We start from the raw sequence: 18,609 nt of genomic DNA on the forward strand, positions 1-18,609 counted from the left end.
GGGTGCTTTGCTGCAGGAGGGACTGGTGCACTTCACAAAATAGATGGCATCATGAGGGAGGAAAATTATGTGGATATATTGAAGCAACATCAACACATCAGTCAGGAATTTAAAGCTTGGTCGCACATGGGTCTTCCAAATGGACAATGACCCCAAGAATACTTCCAAAGTTGTGGCAAAAGTGCCGCAAAAGGGCCACTTCTGGAGGAAACCTGGCACCATCCCTACAGTGAAGCATGGTGGTGGCAGCATCATGCTGTGGGGATGTTTTTCATCAGCAGGGACTGGGAGACTAGTCAGGATCGAGGGAAAGATGAACGGAGCAAAGTACAGAGAGATCATTGATGAAAACCTGCTCCAGAGCGCTCAGGACCTCCGACTGGGGTGAAGGTTCACCTTCCAACAGGACAACGACCCTAAGCACACAGCCAAGACCATGCAGGAGTCTCTGAATGTCCTTGATTGGCCCAACCACAGCCTGGACTTGAACCCGATCGAACATCTCTGGAGACAACTGAAAAAAGCTGTGCAGCGTGTCTACCCATCCAACCTGACAGGCTTGAGAGAATCTGCAGAGAAGAATGGGAGAAACTCCCCAAATACAGGTGTGCCCACGCTTGTAGCGACATACCGAAGAAGACTGGTGCTTCAACAAAGGACTGAGTAAAGGGTCTGAATACTTATGTCAAATGTGATATTTCAGTACATTTTTTTATACATTTGCTAAAATTTCTAAAAACCCGTTTTTGCTTTGTCAGTATGGGGTAATATGTGTAGATTGATGGGGAGGGACAATTTAATCTGTTTTAGAATAAGGCTGGAACGTATCAAAATGAGTAAAAAGTGAAGGGTTCTGAACTTTCCCAATGCACTGTAATAGCACTTATTAAGTAGCACTTTATTTGTGGAGGTCCATGTGAAGCCCCTTTATACAATGCCTGTTTGTTTTCCTTAGATACGCTGGAGCTGCAGAAGGCGAAGGAGCACAACGAAAGACTGGATGGGGAAATCCGGGTTCTGAGAGAGCGAGTACGCTCCCTGGACTCTGAGAAGAAAACCCTCTTACAGATGGTGCGCGTTGACTAAACATATAAGCCTACTTTTGGGCCCTAAAATATTGGGTTACCACATATTACCTAGCTGATCCTTTGTAAGCTCGAACAGTAATGTCACAGACTGACAGACAAACTCTCATCACTATGGGATGTGGTTAGTACTTTTATGAGCCTTGTGAAGTAGAGTGAGGCTGTTTCCTATACAGAAGGAATGATGTGTGTACAACAATGTTTGTATTTGTCAGGGGGAGGGCAATAGCAGTGAGCACCCTAAAGATCTGCCTACGCTGTTGTTGACAACATCGAAACCTGAGGAGCAGGAGCAGATTCATAAAAGGTATGGATGCACACTCAGCCCCATTGCAATAAATACGTTTATCCTGCATCTGTAGAATCATTTTGTTCAGAGGTCTTTCTCTGGTTGTGCTGACCAGGAGTCACCTCATGTCAGTCATGTCCACATGTCAGTCATAAGAAGTAGCATTCACTGTGTTCAATCAAATGTATTTAATGAAGCCCTTTTACGTCAGCAGTTGCCGTTCACCAATGATCTGACGTCTTTCTTGTTCTCTGTAGTGGCTTCCTTTCCTCTTTACCATAGCCGCTGCCCAAGCATGAAGCGGGATTGTTTGGTACGCATACAGTCAAGGTTTCCAAACGGCCAAACATTCAATGAGATCCAGGGATATGGTGCAACAAAAATGTTTATTCTTCTTATATCTAACAAAAAAATTATTATCCAATCAACTTAAAGCATAGATTACTTGATATGGAAAATACATATGACCTGTTTTTTATGTCTGTATGGTCAAAAAAACTATACCGCTCCCGCGTCTAGCAAGGACTCCTCTCCCCAAAGGCCCAACTTCCTGCCTTTATCCTAACACACTTATCACAGTACAAAGAATGGGAAAGAGGGGGGGGGGCAAAAACTAAGTTGCACTAACAACAAATTAATACATCTCAATCAGGTAAATATAAATCATGAAGGTACGTACCTAATATTTCATCATATACATGAATATTTAATACACAGGTTCCCTGTGGCTCAGTTGGTAGAGCATGGTGTTTGCAACGCCAGCATGGTGTGTGCAATGCCAGGGTTGTGGGTTCGATTCCCACGGGGGGCCAGTACAAAAAAAAAAAATGCATGAAATGAAATGTATGCATTCACTACTGTAAGTCGCTCTGGATAAGAGCGTCTGCTAAATGACTAAAATGTAAATGTAAATTTACACAAATGTACATGGAGCTCTGTATATTCTGTCTTTAATACAAATATGTCCAAATCGGCTCTAACATACCGGCCACTAATTGTTGACTGCACTGAATGCACAACAATTACTTAATTTTCAAACGTAGAGCCAATACACAAAACATTCTATACCAGAGTATTATTACAGTTCATAGCTATATACAAATATACAAGGTACCATATAGGAAAATAGTCCATAGATCTCAGTCTGAGTTGAAGTGTTCAGGTGTTCAACTTCCAAAAATGTCAAGAGTTTGACATCCAAAAATGTATGACTACGACATCAAAGAATGTAAGAGTACGACATCAACGAATCAGAGGTGCACGTGATTCAAAGATGGAGCACTGTGTGTGTGTGTGTGTGTGTGTGTGTGTGTGTGTGTGTGTGTGTGTGTGTGTGTGTGGTATATCTCACTCCGTCACCTCAAGGAGCAGACAGAGTTTATTGATAGGTCTCTGTAAGATATTGGTCTTGGTCTTAGCCATGATGCTCCGGACAAGACCTTTGGCCCCTGGCAAAGCCTCCACCACACGCCCCATTAGCCAAGAGTTCCTTGGGGCGGTGTCATCGACGATGACCACAAGGTCACCAGGACTGAAGTTTCTCTTAGTTTTGTTCCACTTGTTCCGCTCCTGCATAAGTGGAAGATACTCCCTGATCCATCTCTTCCAAAAGAGGTCAGTAATATATTGTACTTGCTTCCATCTCCTTCGTGAGTATAGGTCGCTTCTCTGGAATAGTCCTGGTGGCAGGACTGGCTTTGCTTTCAGATGAAGCAGATGGTTCGGGGTCAGGGGTTGTAGATCATTAGGGTCATTTGTTACAGTTGTGATTGGTCTGTCGTTCATAATCGCCTCAACTTCACACAAGGCTGTCTGCAAAGCCTCATCATCTAATACTTGCTCTTTAAGGACTGAATAGAGGATCCTTTTGACCAGTCGGATCAACCTCTTCCCCCCCCCCCCCATGGTGGGCTCCAGAGGGAGGATTGAATGACCATGTCACTCCTTCCTTCAGTAATTCATTTTGAATCTTGTTGTGATCCAGCTCTTTCAGAACTTCTCCTAGCTCTCTGTGTGTTCCAACAAAGTTGGTGCCATTGTCTGTTCTGATACTTGTTACTGGGCCCCTTCGACAGATGAACCAGCGCAGGGCATTGATGCAGGAATCAGTATCCAGATAACTAGCAACTTCTAGATGGACACCTCGACTCACAAGGCAAGTAAAGATCACACCATACCGCTTCAGATGAACGCGGCCTCGCTTCACCTCTATGGGGCCGAAGTAATCTATGTCCACATGGGTGAAAGGTGGCAAATCAGGTGACACCCGATCTTGTGGAAGGTCGGCCATCTTCTGTTCTCCAGCTCTAGCTTGCATCTGCCTGCAGAAGACACAGCTCTTAAGGATCTTCCTTGCTAAGGAGTTGGCACAGGGTATCCAATATCGCTGGCGAAGTCTAGAAAGCATGTGACCTCTCCCAGAGTGGCCAACCTGCTCATGGATGTGGAGTAAGATCAGTCTGGAGATGTAGGAGTCTTTGGGCAGGATCATAGGATTCTTTAGTTCCGTAGGCATAGCAGCTTTGCTTAACCTTCCTCCCACTCTCAGAATGCCATTGTCAACAATTGGATCAAGCTTACAGATTGAGCCGCTTCTCTTGGCACATTGTTTTCCTTTCACAACTAGTGCAATTTCTTGTTTAAAGTGCTGTCGTTGCTCAAATCGAATGATGACCTTTTCTGCTTCATCTCGGTCATCCACAGACAGACTTTCTTTTCCAAATGGCAGTTTGAACTTGTCAATTTGTTCCTTAAATGAGTTTATCAGACTCTGATCTGATCCTGGATCAGTTTGTGTGAAAACTTTCCTTTTCTGGCTTAACTGTAGAAGAAGTCTCTTCAGTTTCAGCATCCAGGCAACTGCTTTCTTCAAGCTGTTCCATGTTGAATAGTACTCAATCAGTTTGTTGGTCGGACTCTTTTCTTCCACACATGTACTGTTTACGATGACGTCTTTTCTCACCTCTGGATCACCCGAAGGGATGGAGCCAAGCTCCTCGGGGACTTTCGGCCATTTTGTTTCTGTTTTCTCCAGGAATTCTGGTCCTTTGCGCCATCTCTTTGAGTTCAGGAAAATTTCAACATGTAATCCTCTTGAGGCATCATCGGCTGGGTTGTGTTTGGAGTTCAAATACCTCCACTGTTTTGCTTTCGATAGGTCACGGATCATAGCAACCCTATTAGCCACAAAGGTATGGAATCTCTTGGTATCGTTGCGGATGTAGTTTAGCACAGACTGGCTGTCTGTCCAGAAAGTTGACTCCTCAAGTTCAATCTGGAGCTCCAGCCTTAACATCCTGTCCACTCGCACTGCCAATGTTGCTGCAGCACGTTCCAGTCTGGGGATCGTCATCTGCTTGAGTGGAGTCACCCTTGATTTCCCCAGTATGAATGCGATGTGGACCTTTTCCATACTGTTTGTGAACCTAAGGTAGCTTGCCGTGCCATAACCTTGTTCACTTGCGTCACCGAAGTGATGCAGCTGTGCGATCTTGACTTGACCAAAGTTCTCAGGCATCATACACCTGTCTATCTGGAATCTGGAGAGCTGGTCTAGCTTTGAGAGCCATCTCTTCCATGAAATAGAGTGTTCTTCGGGGATGACTTCGGCCCATCCACACTTTAGCTTGCAGAGCACTTCAAGAATTTGCTTTGCCTTTAATACGAATGGGGCGAGGAAACCTAATGGATCATAAACAGAGCTGACAGTTGAGAGAATACCTCTTTTTGTAAGGGGTCTGTTCTTGACAGTGACTCAGAAGGTAAACGCATCACTTTCAATGTTCCATCGGATTCCAAGTGCTCTTTCAACAGGCAGCTTTTCTCTGTCCAGGTCCAGTTATTTTATCTGTTTGGCTTTGTGTTCATCAGGGATGGAAGCCAGCACAGCACGGCTGTTGCTGACCCACTTAGTCAATTTGAACCCACCCTAAGAGCACACATCCCTGAGGTTTTTTGTGAGAGGTATGGCTTGTTCTTCTGTGGCCACTGACTTGAGGCAGTCATCAACATAGAAGTTGGACTTGACTGTTTGAATCACCTCTTCTTCGTACCTCTCACAGTTGTCTTTCGCAGTGCAAAGTTTGCACAACTTGGAGAGGATATAGCACCGAAAAGATGTACCGTCATTCTGTACTCCTCCAATCTTTTGTTAGTATCACCATCCGGCCACCATAGGAATCGCAGGAAGTCTAAGTCATCTTCATGGACACGTACTTGATGGAACATTCCTTTAATGTCTGCCTTCATGGCAATGTGCTCTTGCCGAAATCTTAGCAAGACTCCTATAAGCGTGTTTGCCAGGTCAGGGCCTTGAAGGAGTTCACTGTTGAGAGATGTGCCTTTATAGGATGATGAACAGTCAAACACCACTCGTATTGTTCCTTTGCACTTATGGTGAATGCCATGGTGTGGTATGTACCATACCTTGCCTTTCTCTCTGAGAAGCTGTTCTTGTGGTACCTTCTCGGCATAAACTTTTGTTATCATCTCTTCCATGAAGCCTTTGTACTCTGCAGCGTAACCTTAATCCTTCTTGAACTTCCTGATGATATTTAGAGCCCGCTGCTTTGCCATGTCACGATTGTTCGGCAGGACTACATGTTTGTTGCGAAAGAGCAACGGTAAGTAGTAGTGACGGTCTTTGAGGGTTATGGAGCTTGATACTATCTCCACAAACTTACGATCCTCAGCTGACATCTCACTTTTCTCTTCATACTCTCTCTCAGGGAGGTCATGGTTGTACTGATTTACAAGAAGAACCCCCAGGTCAGCCATTGACATACGATTGGCCATCACTGTAGGACATCCAGATTCTTCTGCCATGGTACAATTGTTATGAGGACCGTTCATCACCCATCCAAAGAGGGTTTTCACTGCATACGGTCCGTTGCCTTGGCTATTTATGATTTGCCAGGGTTCCATTGCCTTTGGAGCATTTACACCAATCAGGAGTTTGACGTTGGCATCAATTTCCTTCAACTGAACCTCTTTCAGGTATGGCCACCTTTTGAGATCTTTCTGAGTGGGAATGTTCTCTCTTTTCACTGGGATCTTATTTTGAGTGTAGACTTTTGGTAATGCAAGAAATGTGTTGCCTTCCACGTTGCCAATCTCTAATCCAGATATCTCAAAGCTCTTGGTAGGACTCTCCTGCCCCATTGTGCGTAGCAGAATTTCAGCCTCACTGCATTTAGCTTTCAGCTGCCTCATGAGTCTCTCCGTACAAAATGTTGCTGAGCTACCAGAATTGAGAAACACATAGGTTAACACAGTCTTGCTTCCATTTGCCACCTTTACTTGAACTGGCACAATTGCAAGTGCACAATCTGTACCGGTCCCGGTATCGTCACCAAGAGCACTGCTGACAGTCTCCTCCCGCTTTACTGCTACACCACTCATATCTGCCTTTTGAGAACTAAATCTCTCTCTTCCTTCAATGTGCAGGATAGTGGGGTGCTTTCTTTGACAGCTCTGACTGGTCATCCTTCTTTTACATTCTTTGCTTAAGTGTCCTCTCATCAAACAGCCAAAACAAAGGCCTTTTGATCTCAGAAACTCAACCTTGGATTCATGTGGCTGTGCCTTCACCTGTTGACAGTCAACCAATAAATGCTCTCCAGCACAAAATACACGAGATACTGGGAGCATCAGAAGGGTAGGTACCTGGTACCTGTTTGTTCTTTTAGAGGTTTTTCAGAGTCACAATCTGCCACTACAGCTACTGCAGTGGCAAAGCTGCTTCCCCTACTCTTGGACTTGAACTGCTGTTTAAAGTCAGCATCTGTTTTGGTTTTTAAAAACGTTTTGTTGGACAGGGGATCTTGAATATCTCCATACAACGGATCCTGCAGTATTTTGGCCTGTTTTTCCATGAACGTCACAAGGTCACTGAACTGGGCCCTCAGGTGGCTTCTCTCTAAAATATCACATGCCGTAGACATGCCATTTTTCCCTTAGTTTGTAGGGAAGTTTTGACATGATCAACTTCATGTTGGAGGGAAGATTAAGCTCTTCCATGTTCTGTAGGTCTTGCATAGCATTACAGCAACCTCTTAGAGTGCATAACCACCCAGTCCCTTTCCATCATCTGGTTTGATGTTTGTCCAGTTCCAAGCTTTTTCCATGTAAGCAGTGGTGACTTTGATTTCATTGCCAAAGTGTTCCTTTAGCAACCTCTTAGCCTCTACATAGCCTCTTCTGGCTTCCATATGCAGACAACTACATACCAGATCCTTGGGCTGACCAGTGGTGTACTGTTCCAGGTAATAGAGCCTATCCTGGTGACTGCTTGTCTTATCTTCTATACCATGCTCAAATGCACGCATGAATGGCCTAAAGTTTAGAGGATCACCGTCAAACATAGGTGGGAGTGTGGCCTGTTTGAGCTGTAGTACAAGGAGGTCAGCAATTTCATTCTGCCTTTGCATGACAGTAGAGAGGTTATCATGGCTGGTATTGTGGCTGATACCCGCAGTGTTGATTCTGTGTTGATTGCTAGACCTTGCTGTTGGCTGCTGAAGGGTGTGGTTTATGACTGTTTTCTGAATAGGTTTTGATGGCTTTGTGGTCGGTTGTTGTAAAACTCTTTGTAGTGGGGTCTTTGGAACTGCACCTAATGCAGCAAACTCAACAGGTGATGGTTCAGGTTCCTCATAGACCTCGGGTTCCTGGTTCTCAAAATAAGAGGTCATTCCATATTCTTGGCTTAGTAAATGGGCTGCCACAGCATGGGATTGAGAAGTTGACTCAACACTCTCCAGGACCTTCAGTTTGGCATTATATGCTGCTATGTCCGTTTCCAGTGCCATTTTCTCCATCCTAACATTCAGTTGCACATTCTGTTGTTCCAGTTGAGCTTTCTCCAGTTCCAATGCATGCTTGTCCTGTAATGATGCTTGGCGAGCTAGTAGAGCTGCTTGTTCTGCCTCAGCTTTTAGGCGTGCAGAGGACACTGAGGAAGCAGTCTTAGAATACTCTGTATTACTTGATGTTTTTGACACATTGGAAATGCTGTCGTGTGGTTCAATGAGCGTTTGTGGCTCAACTTCAGCTTTTTTTCCATATTTCCACCTTTTTCAGGAAATGTTAATAAGTTGTCATTCTTGGTTGATAATAGTTCATGCTTTCCTGTTCCTCCTCTGTGACTGACTATCTCTAGCACAGATTCGTGAGCATTCTTAAAGTCATTGAGAACAGCATCAAATGCTTCAAGACTCTCATTCACAGTTTCAATATTTCCTCCATCAACAAGAAGGACTTTTATTTCATTAATTTTGTGTGTACACACTCCAAGTTTGTCTCTCCGGGCTGCATAGAGTGAATTTAGATGCTCCTCTGCCCTCTCCAGTGGAGTCTTATTTGGGATTTCATCCTCCATCATTCACTTTTAGTTCACTCAATTTACAATGACACAGTTGTTGGTTTGATTGTTAAACGTAATGCCCCTTTGGACCTCCTTTAATGCTTTAAAAACAGTCATCCATTTCAGCAAATTGATCCATTTTGAATTGAACATGTGCAAGTTCGGCATTTTAGATGCGTTTTAAACATTTCATCCCATTTATAAGTTTTGTCCCTTTAATGAAGTTTAAACACGAAGTATCTTTAGATCCTTAAGTTGCATTCGTTGCGTTGATGCATTGCATTTCCACGTTAGGCCAAATATTAGACATATGATTAGGCTACATTGTGCATAGGATCTCAGTGTTTCCCAAACTTAAACTTCCTAATTGTTTTCGCAGCGCTGTGTTTTGAATTCTATTTCCAAGTTTATCAAACATTCCAATTATAAGCACATTTGCGCTACCATAATATGCATGATCAATGATCACATTCAACAGGGCAGCTCATTCATTCGCAGTGGTTACTCACGGCTGGCGAATTCTAGGAGTTCAAGTCCTTCCAAGCGAGCCGTCCTTATGGTCCGAATGCAATTACAAATAGAACAATATCCAGCGTGTGTCCGAACCTGAGATTTCCTTCCGATAGCAATCCTTCACTGAGTTTTTTTACTTGATTGTAGTGGCTTCCTTTCCTCTTTACCATAGCCACTGCCCAAGCCTGAAGCGGGGTTGTTTGGTACGCATACAGTCCACACTCAAGGTATCCAAACGGCCAAACATTCAATGAGATCCAGGGATATGGTACAACAAAAATGTTTATTCTTCTTATATCTAACAAAAAAAGTATTATCCAATCAACTTAAACCATAGATTACTTGATATGGAAAATACATAATATGACCTGTCTGTATGGTCAAAAAACTATACCGCTCCCACGTCTAGCAAGGATTCCTCTCCCCAAAGGCCCAACTTCCTGCCTTTATCCTAACACACTTACCACAGTACAATGAATGGGCAAGAGGGGGGGCCAAAAACTAAGTTACACTAACAACAAATGAATACATCTCAATCAGGTGAATATAAATCATAAAGGTACGTACCTAATATGTCATCATATACATTAATATTTAATATACACTGCTCAAAAAAATAAAGGGAACACTTAAACAACACAATGTAACTCCAAGTCAATCACACTTCTGTGAAATCAAACTGTCCACTTAGGAAGCAACACTGATTGACAATAAATTTCACATGCTGTTGTGCAAATGGAATAGACAACAGGTTGAAATTATAGGCAATTAGCAAGACACCCCCAATAAAGGAGTGGTTCTGCAGGTGGGGACCACAGACCACTTCTCAGTTCCTATGCTTCCTGGCTGATGTTTTGGTCATTTTTTAATGCTGGCGGTGCTTTCACTCTAGTGGTAGCATGAGACGGAGTCTACAACCCACACAAGTGGCTCAGGTAGTGCAGCTCATCCAGGATGGCACATCAATGCGAGCTGTGGCAAGAAGGTTTGCTGTGTCTGTCAGTGTAGTGTCCAGAGCATGGAGGCGCTACCAGGAGACAGGCCAGTACATCAGGAGACGTGGAGGAGGCCGTAGGAGGGCAACAACCCAGCAGCAGGACCGCTACCTCCGCCTTTGTGCAAGGAGGAGCAGGAGAAGCACTGCCAGAGCCCTGCAAAATGACCTCCAGCAGGCCACGAATGTGCATGTGTCTGCTCAAACGGTCAGAAACAGACTCCATGAGGGTGTTATGAGGGCCCGACGTCCACAGGTGGGGGTTGTGCTTACAGCCCAACACCGTGCAGGACGTTTGGCATTTGCCAGAGAACACCAAGATTGGCAAATTCGCCACTGGCACCCTGTGCTCTTCACAGATAAAAGCAGGTTCACACTGAGCACGTGACAGAGTCTGGAGACGCCGTGGAAAACGTTCTGCTGCCTGAAACATCCTCCAGCATGACCGGTTTGGCAGTGGGTCAGTCATGGTGTGGGGTGGTATTTCTTTGGGGGGCCGCACAGCCCTCCATGTGCTCGCCAGAGGTAGCCTGACTGCCATTAGGTACCGAGATGAGATCCTCAGACCCCTTGTGAGACCATATGCTGGTGCGGTTGGCCCTGGGTTCCTCCTAATGCAAGACAATGCTAGACCTCATGTGGCTGGAGTGTGTCAGCAGTTCCTGCAAGAGGAAGGCATTGATGCTATGGACTTGCCCGCCCGTTCCCCAGACCTGAATCCAATTGAGCACATCTGGGACATCATGTCTCACTCCATCCACCAACGCCACGTTGCACCACAGACTGTCCAGGAGTTGGCGGATGCTTTAGTCCAGGTCTGGGAGGAGATCCCTCAGGAGACCATCCGCCACCTCATCAGGAGCATGCCCAGGCGTTGTAGGGAGGTCATACAGGCACCTGGAGGCCACACACACTACTGAGCCTCATTTTGACTTGTTTTAAGGACACTACATCAAAGTTGGATCAGCCTGTAGTGTGGTTTTCCACTTTAATTTTGAGTCTGATTCCAAATCCAGACCTCCATGGGTTGATAAATTGGATTTCCATTGATTATTTTTGTGTTATTTTGTTGTCAGCACATTCAACTATGTAAAGAAAAAAGTATTTAATAAGATTATTTATTTTATTCAGATCTAGGATGTGTTGTTTAAGTGTTCCCTTTATTTTTTTGAGCAGTATATTTACACAAATGTACATGGAGCTCTGTATATTCTGTCTTTAATACAAATATGTCCAAATCGGCTCTAACATTCTCTCCCTCTCACACATTTATCTTACTCCCTTGTGCCGTCTTTCTCTCTCCCTCCCCTTAACTTACTCGCATATGTCACACTCTTTCTTTCTTTCTCTCCCTCCTTCTCTTTTACACACTTTTCTCACACGATCTCACTCTCTCCCTGACACTCTCACCCTGTCCTGCAGGTGTCGCGAGGCTGTGGAGGACGTGGGCTGCCAGCTGCGGGAGCTGCAGCGGCGCATGCAGAGGCAGCAGCGGGAGCAGGAGGAGCTGGTGGAGAGGAACGAAGAGCTAGAGGCGCTACTGGGAGATGCCCAGAACGCCAGCAAGGAGGAGTGCCAGCGCCATGAGGGTGAACTCGAGGGACTGCACCGCAAGGTGGGAGAGGGGGTTGAACGAGGAGGGACATAAATTACATAATCAAGAGTAATTTTCTCAGAACCTTTTCTTCTTAACTTTTTGCTAACAAAACATAGAACATCTCTTCACAGATTTAGACACTATTATGGTGCTGGAGATAATGAATATGAGGTTATAAATCATAATAAAGTGTTCCTTTAAATGTCCACTCACAGATTAAAACCCTAGAGGCAGACCTGAAGAAGATTTGTGCTCAGGACCAGGTGCTGAAGGATGGAGGTGTCGTCGGCAGAGAGACCGAGACGTACTTACATCAGGTAGGAAAACGTTGTGCTGTTAGCGTTTAAATTTCCACTGTAAACTAACTTGCCTGTGCCATTGTTTTGTCTCATCCAACTACTTTCTCAAAAGTGTCAGGCACCCATGAATGGTAATCATTTAAAACCAATGTAGCAGGCCAAAGAAGTTCTTCCCAGGCACCCAGAGACACCCAGACTGGCCATCGCCTAGAGCTATTTGATTGCCAGTGACCTATTGTACATCTTAACGGTTTGTGATTTGTGAACTTTGAGAACAGGAGCTGTGCTTTAGTTACAAGTTGCCCCTAACCACAAAACAGGAAGGACTATAAAAATACCTGAACTTTCATCAGTGAATAAGGACTTTTAACAACTGTAATATGTTTTTCTGCCTCCCCTACCTAGTTGAGGGACAGCAGCCAGGAGAGGGTGGCCCTGCTGGAGGCTCGTCTGACCGAAGAGAAGGATTGGAGAAGACAGCTGGAGGTAGACCTCGGCGCTGCCCAGGCTGCACTCAAAAATAACAAAGAGGTACACTGCAAGGCATGCTAGGTGGAATAATGGGTTTTGCGAAGTCCAATGATGTTCAGTACCCGTCAAAAGTTTGGACATACGTACTCATTCAAGGGTTTTTCTTTATTTTTACTATTTTCTACATTGTAGAAGAATAGTGAAGACATCAAAGCTATGAAATAACACATATGGAATCATGTAGTAACAAAAAGTATTAAACAAATCAAAAAACTATTTTATATTTAAGATTCTTCAAAGTAGCCACCGTGACAGCTTTGCACACGCTTGGCATTCTCTCAGCAAGCTTCAACAGTGTTGAAGGAGTTCACACATATGCTGAGCACTTGTTTGCTGCTTTTGCTTTACTCTGTGGTCCAACTTATCCCAAACCATCTCAATTGGGTTGAGGTCAGCTGATTGTGGAGGCCAGGTCATCTGATGCAGCACTCCATCACTCTCCTTCTTGGTCAAATAGACCCTACACAGCCTGGAGGTGTGTTTTGGGTCATTGTCCTGTTGAAAAACAAATGATAGTCCCACTAAGTGAAAACCAGATGGGATGGCGTATCGCTGCAGAATGCTGTGGTGGCCATGCTGGTTAAGTGTGCCTTGAATTCTAAATAAATCACCAACAGTGTCACCAGCAAAGCACCCCCACATCTCCTCCTCCATGCTTCACGTTGGAACCACACATGCAGAGATCATCCTTTCACCAACTCTGCATTTCACAAAGACACAGTGGTTGGAACCAAAAATCTCAAATTTGGACTCCTCAGACCGAAGGACAAATTTCCACCAGTCTCATGTCGATCACTCGTGTTTCTTGGCCCAAGCAAGTCTCTTCTTATTGGTGTCCTTTAGTAGTGGTTTCTTTGCAGAAATTTTGCAGAAAAATGTTTAGATATTTTCTTTTTAATGTTTAGTTCACACAATATAATTTAAAAGTATGCTTTAAGGTGTCTGTAGTAGAATATACTTGGCAAAAATGTATGTAGACCTAAATGCATTTCTATAGCTTCCAAATTCTTTTTTACAATGGAGGAGAACCAAGATGGCTGTGCGGTGGGTTCAATACAGCGCTCCATGTCAGTCATCCAGGGTTTATACACATCATTGGTTACCTCCAATGGTTGAATTTGTCAGACTCCTCCATTGGATAGCTATCTATCAGGGGCCTACTTTGTCCCCTGAATACATCTCGCATGGTTTTAGCCTAAAGCATGTGGAAAGGTTACAACAGCCTATCTCATTCATTTGGAAATACACAACAGCAAGATCTTTTTCCTTTGGTTTCATAGCTGTAGTTTTATCTGTAGAAGTATAGCTTTAGCAACTATAGTTGTTTATTGATAATACTGTCATTGTCTGTCACCTCAAGACACTGCAGAGAGATGAGAGGGAGCTGAGGAAGTTGCGATTGGAGCTGCAGGGCCTGCAAACTGAATGTCAACAAGGGAAAACGCTCATCAAGAGCCTAACGCAAGTTAAAGGGGAAAAGGGAATCTTGGAAGAGAAAGTGAGTTGAATTTACCAAATTGCCCCTGCCATTGTTCATCACTGAATACAGTCTGGACACCATTGTTATACGTTCATCAAAAACACAAACTCTGATTCACACTATAGGGCCAAGCCGAGATATACTGGGCTGGCTGACCTGGTAAAATGCTGAAACCGCGCTGAAAAGGACAAGATGCTTTGCTTGCTGTTTGGGGTTTTAGGCTGGGTTTCTGTACAGCACTTTGAGATATCAGCTGATGTACGAAGGGCTATATAAATAAATTTGATTTGATTTGAAGATAAAAGTACAGTTTGGGCCAGCAAAGTACGGTTTGAGACGGCCCTATAGTGCGACTTGGGCAATAGTGTTCGGTTTGTGATGAATTTCAAATCTATCCTTCATTGTATTCGACTGCACTGATCAAGAGACTATTGTGTCGTAGGGCTGAAGCTGCCAAACAGAAGACAATGTACTGACCTAATATAATTTTCTATTGATCTGAATGGACAACATGTCTAGTGAAAGTGTTTTTCATTCACTTTGTGCTCACGGCAGGTGGCCCAGTTGGAGCGAGCTCAGAGCAGACTCTTGAGTGACCGGGAGCACCAGACAGAGAGCAGCCGGACCCAGGAGGACCTGAGGGAGAGCAGGACGCAGGTGGCGGAGCTGGGAGCCAAAGTGGAGCGACTCACTTCGGTGCTCTCCTGCTTGGAGGAAGAGCATTGCACACTGCGGTCATTATCTAGACAATAGTTTGTGTGTGTGGTCATTATCTAGACCAGTGGTCAACAACCGGTCGATCTTATAGGCATTCCTAGTTGATCACCAAACATTTCTGTAGAAAAGCCAACGATAAAGGCTTGCGTTCCTTTATTTATTTTTTATTTTGACTTTGCGCTTTTGGCAGAAGTGCACTTGATTCAGAAGCCCTGCCCTCCGGTTAGGCAAAGTGTTCCCATTAAGAACCATTTCATTTGTCTGAAGGGGCAAACTCCGCCTAATCAAGTGCGCCTACTGACCTGGCCAATCGCATAGCTCAAATCAACGTGCCTAGTACAGCAAAGTTTGATACCAGCCTACCAGAGAGAAACTGTCAAAGAATACAGCAAAGAGCTGCTGTTTTTATGAGTGAGTTCATGTTGAAGTTTTCATTCAGCACTATCAAATCAAATGTATTTATATAGCCCTTCTTACATCAGCTGATATCTCAAAGTGCTGTACAGAACCCAGCCTAAAACCCCAAACAGCAAGTAATGCAGGTGTAGAAGCACGGTGGCTAGGAAAAACTCCCTAGAAAGGCCAAAACCTAGGAAGAAACCCAGAGAGGAACCAGGCTATGAGGGGTGGCCAGTCCTCTTCTGGCTGTGCCGGGTGGAGATTATAACAGAACATGGCCAAGATGTTCAAATGTTCATAAATGGCCAGCATGGTCAAATAATAATAATCACAGTAGTTGTCGAGGGTGCAACAAGTCAGCACCTCAAGAGTAAATGTCAGTTGGCTTTTCATAGCCAATCATTGAGAGGATCTCTACCGCTCCTGCTGTCTCTAGAGAGTTGAAAACAGCAGGTAGCACGTCCGGTGAACAGGTCAGGGTTCCATAGCCGCAGGCAGAACAGTTGAAACTGGAGCAGCAGCACGGCCAGGTGGACTGGGGACAGCAAGGAGTCATCATGCCAGGTAGTCCTGAGGCATTGTCCTAGGGCTCAGGTCCTTCGAGAGAGAGAGTGAAAGAAAGAGAGAATTAGAGAGAGCATACTTAAATTCACACAGGACACCGGATAAGACAGGAGAAATACTCCAGATATAACAGACTGACCCTAGCCCCCCGACACAAACTACTGCAGCATAAATACTGGAGGCTGAGACAGGAGGGGTCAGGAGACACTGTGGCCCCATCCGATGATACCCCCGGACAGGGCCAAACAGGCAGGATATAACCCCACCCACTTTGCCAAAGCACAGCCCCCACACCACTAGAGGGATATCTTCAACCACCAACTTACCATCCTGAGACAAGGCCGAGTATAGCCCACAAAGATCTCTGCCGCGGCACAACCCAAAGGGGGGCGCCAACCCAGACAGGAAGACCACGTCAGTGACTCAACCCACTCAAGTGACGCACCCCTCCTAGGGACGGCATGGAAGAACACCAGTAAGCCAGTGACTCAGCCCCTGTAATAGGGTTAGAGGCAGAGAATCCCAGTGGAGAGAGGGGAACCGGCCAGGCAAAGACAGCAAGGGCGGTTCGTTGCTCCAGAGCCTTTCCGTTCACCTTCACACTCCTGGGCCAGACTACACTCAATCATAGGACCTATTGAAGAGATGAGTCTTCAGTAAAGACTTAAAGGTTGAGACCGAGTCTGCGTCTCTCACATGGGTAGGCAGACCATTCCATAAAAATGGAGCTCTATAGGAGAAAGCCCTGCCTCCAGCTGTTTGCTTAGAAATTCTAGGGACAATTAGGAGGCCTGCGTCTTGTGACCGTAGCGTACGTGTAGGTATGTACGGCAGGACCAAATCGGAAAGATAGGTAGGAGCAAGCCCATGTAATGCTTTGTAGGTTAACAGTAAAAAATTGAAATCAGCCCTTGCCTTAACAGGAAGCCAGTGTAGGGAGGCTAGCACTGGAGTAATATGATCAAATTTTTTGGTTCTAGTCAGGATTCTAGCAGCCGTATTTAGCACTAACTGAAGTTTATTTAGTGCTTTATCCTGGTAGCCGGAATGTAGAGCATTGCAGTAGTCCAACCTCGAAGTAACAAAAGCATGGATTAATTTTTCTGCATCATTTTTGGACAGAAAGTTTCAGATTTTTGCAATGTTACGTAGATGGAAAAAAGCTGTCCTTGAAACAGTCTTGATATGTTCTTCAAAAGAGAGATCAGGGTCCAGAGTAACGCCGAGGTCCTTCACAGTTTTATTTGAGACGACAGTACAACCATCAAGATGAACTGTCAGATTCAACAGAAGATCTCTTTGTTTCTTGGGACCTAGAACAAGCATCTCTGTTTTGTCCGAGTTTAAAAGTAGAACGTTTGCAGCCATCCACTTCCTTATGTCTGAAACACAGGCTTCTAGCGAGGGGAATTTTGCGGCTTCACCATGTTTCAACAATGTTTTTATTAAACATAAAACGCGCTTCTCCTGACTCTCGCGGTGCAGCTGCACTGAATTAGCAGCCAAGTGTATCGATAGGCCTCCGTTTTTATTGTTAGCAGCTCGTTATGTCTATTTTAATATCAAGGAATATTTCACTTTCTCTGGTCATAGAAACAACGTTCATTTGTGCATGCGGCACAAATAATGCGGTGCGACTCGAGTTTCACCATCAGTAGGAGGACGGTGTCCCTCTGGTCAATAAAAAATACAATTATTTCAATTTATGCTCCGCTGTGCCTCACAAGTAATACAACGGATCTGTTTTGTTGTCAAAGCTCAAGGTTTGAAATCTAATATGGCCTGAGAATAACAATATTAGCAGGCCAGGCAAATAGCCAATATTATGTGATAATGTATTAGGCCTACTGCAGAAAGTTTATTCCTACAGAACTGGTTTTGTTAATGTTGCATAGGCTTACATTTTTCACGTAAAAAAAATAAGAAAATCTGAGCGGTAGATCTTGGCTTGCTTTTTGACTGCGAAAGTGATCTTGACTCAAAAGGTTGGTGACCACCAATCTAGACTTTAGACTGACTTTTTCTTTACCTAGTCATTTTGTGACTGGAGGTTTGAAATGTGATTTTCTGTTGTTATGTGGTACACATGATTATACAGTGAGCCTTGTTGCGGCAGCGGTTGATGTAATTGTCCTCTACAGAGTGCAGCTCTATCCCTATGATTCCTTGTACCGTTCCCTCCAATCTGTCGTCCTCACACTCCCCCGTATGGCCTTGCGGTTGTGTACTGTTAGGTTGCCATACAGTCATGCGTCCTAGTCAGGTCACACTCAATGATGCCACGGTAACAGTTCCCACTTCTGCTTGTCCATGCCAAATTTCAGGGATGAGATGGTGCAGGAGAGGAGGCGGGCCGCAGACCTCCAGGCCCAGCTGAGTGAGAGGGTCCGGGAGAAGCTGACGGCTGAAGGGGAGAAGGAGAGACTGGGCATCGAGCTACTCCGGCTCAGGGAACAACTCCAACTCTCCACCCAGACCTGGCAGGAGACCGCAAGGCCCACCAGGCCCAGACAGGATACCCCAGAATCAGACCACAGCTTCCTCCTAGCAGAGAGGACCAAAGACGAATGCCTCAACCAGGTACCTGGATAAGCATTCACATAGAAACATAAGGTGAACATGGTTACTTTCATAGGGTCTTAAATAGAAAAACATCTTATCTGATTTATGACAAGCCAAACGATGTATGAATATCGAATTGTGTTGGCACATACATCAATTATCAGTAGATTGTTTATGTATCTTCCCTAACAAAGATTGTGTCTGTCTCTGTGTGTT

The 18,609-nt window shown here is 44.7% G+C and overlaps 1 protein-coding gene across 8 annotated transcripts in view; it reads left to right on the plus strand.

Annotated features, from left to right (window-relative positions):
• The window catches only part of ccdc30 (coiled-coil domain containing 30), a 52,107-nt gene that overhangs the window by 15,588 nt on the left and 17,910 nt on the right, over window positions 1–18,609 (plus strand). For 7 of the 8 annotated variants that reach the window (XM_045696044.1, XM_045696045.1, XM_045696049.1 and 4 more), the window contains 8 exons: window positions 956–1,071; window positions 1,301–1,392; window positions 11,667–11,859; window positions 12,057–12,158; window positions 12,546–12,671; window positions 14,032–14,169; window positions 14,707–14,885; window positions 18,156–18,411. In XM_045696044.1, coding sequence (XP_045552000.1) covers window positions 956–1,071; window positions 1,301–1,392; window positions 11,667–11,859; window positions 12,057–12,158; window positions 12,546–12,671; window positions 14,032–14,169; window positions 14,707–14,885; window positions 18,156–18,411 — 1,202 coding nt within the window. The remainder of the gene's footprint in view (window positions 1–955; window positions 1,072–1,300; window positions 1,393–11,666; window positions 11,860–12,056; window positions 12,159–12,545; window positions 12,672–14,031; window positions 14,170–14,706; window positions 14,886–18,155; window positions 18,412–18,609) is intronic. The other variant, XM_045696048.1, reaches the window with a different exon arrangement.

The sequence above is a fragment of the Salmo salar genome, chromosome ssa15, assembly GCF_905237065.1.
Source record: "Salmo salar chromosome ssa15, Ssal_v3.1, whole genome shotgun sequence".
NCBI lineage: Eukaryota > Metazoa > Chordata > Actinopteri > Salmoniformes > Salmonidae > Salmo > Salmo salar.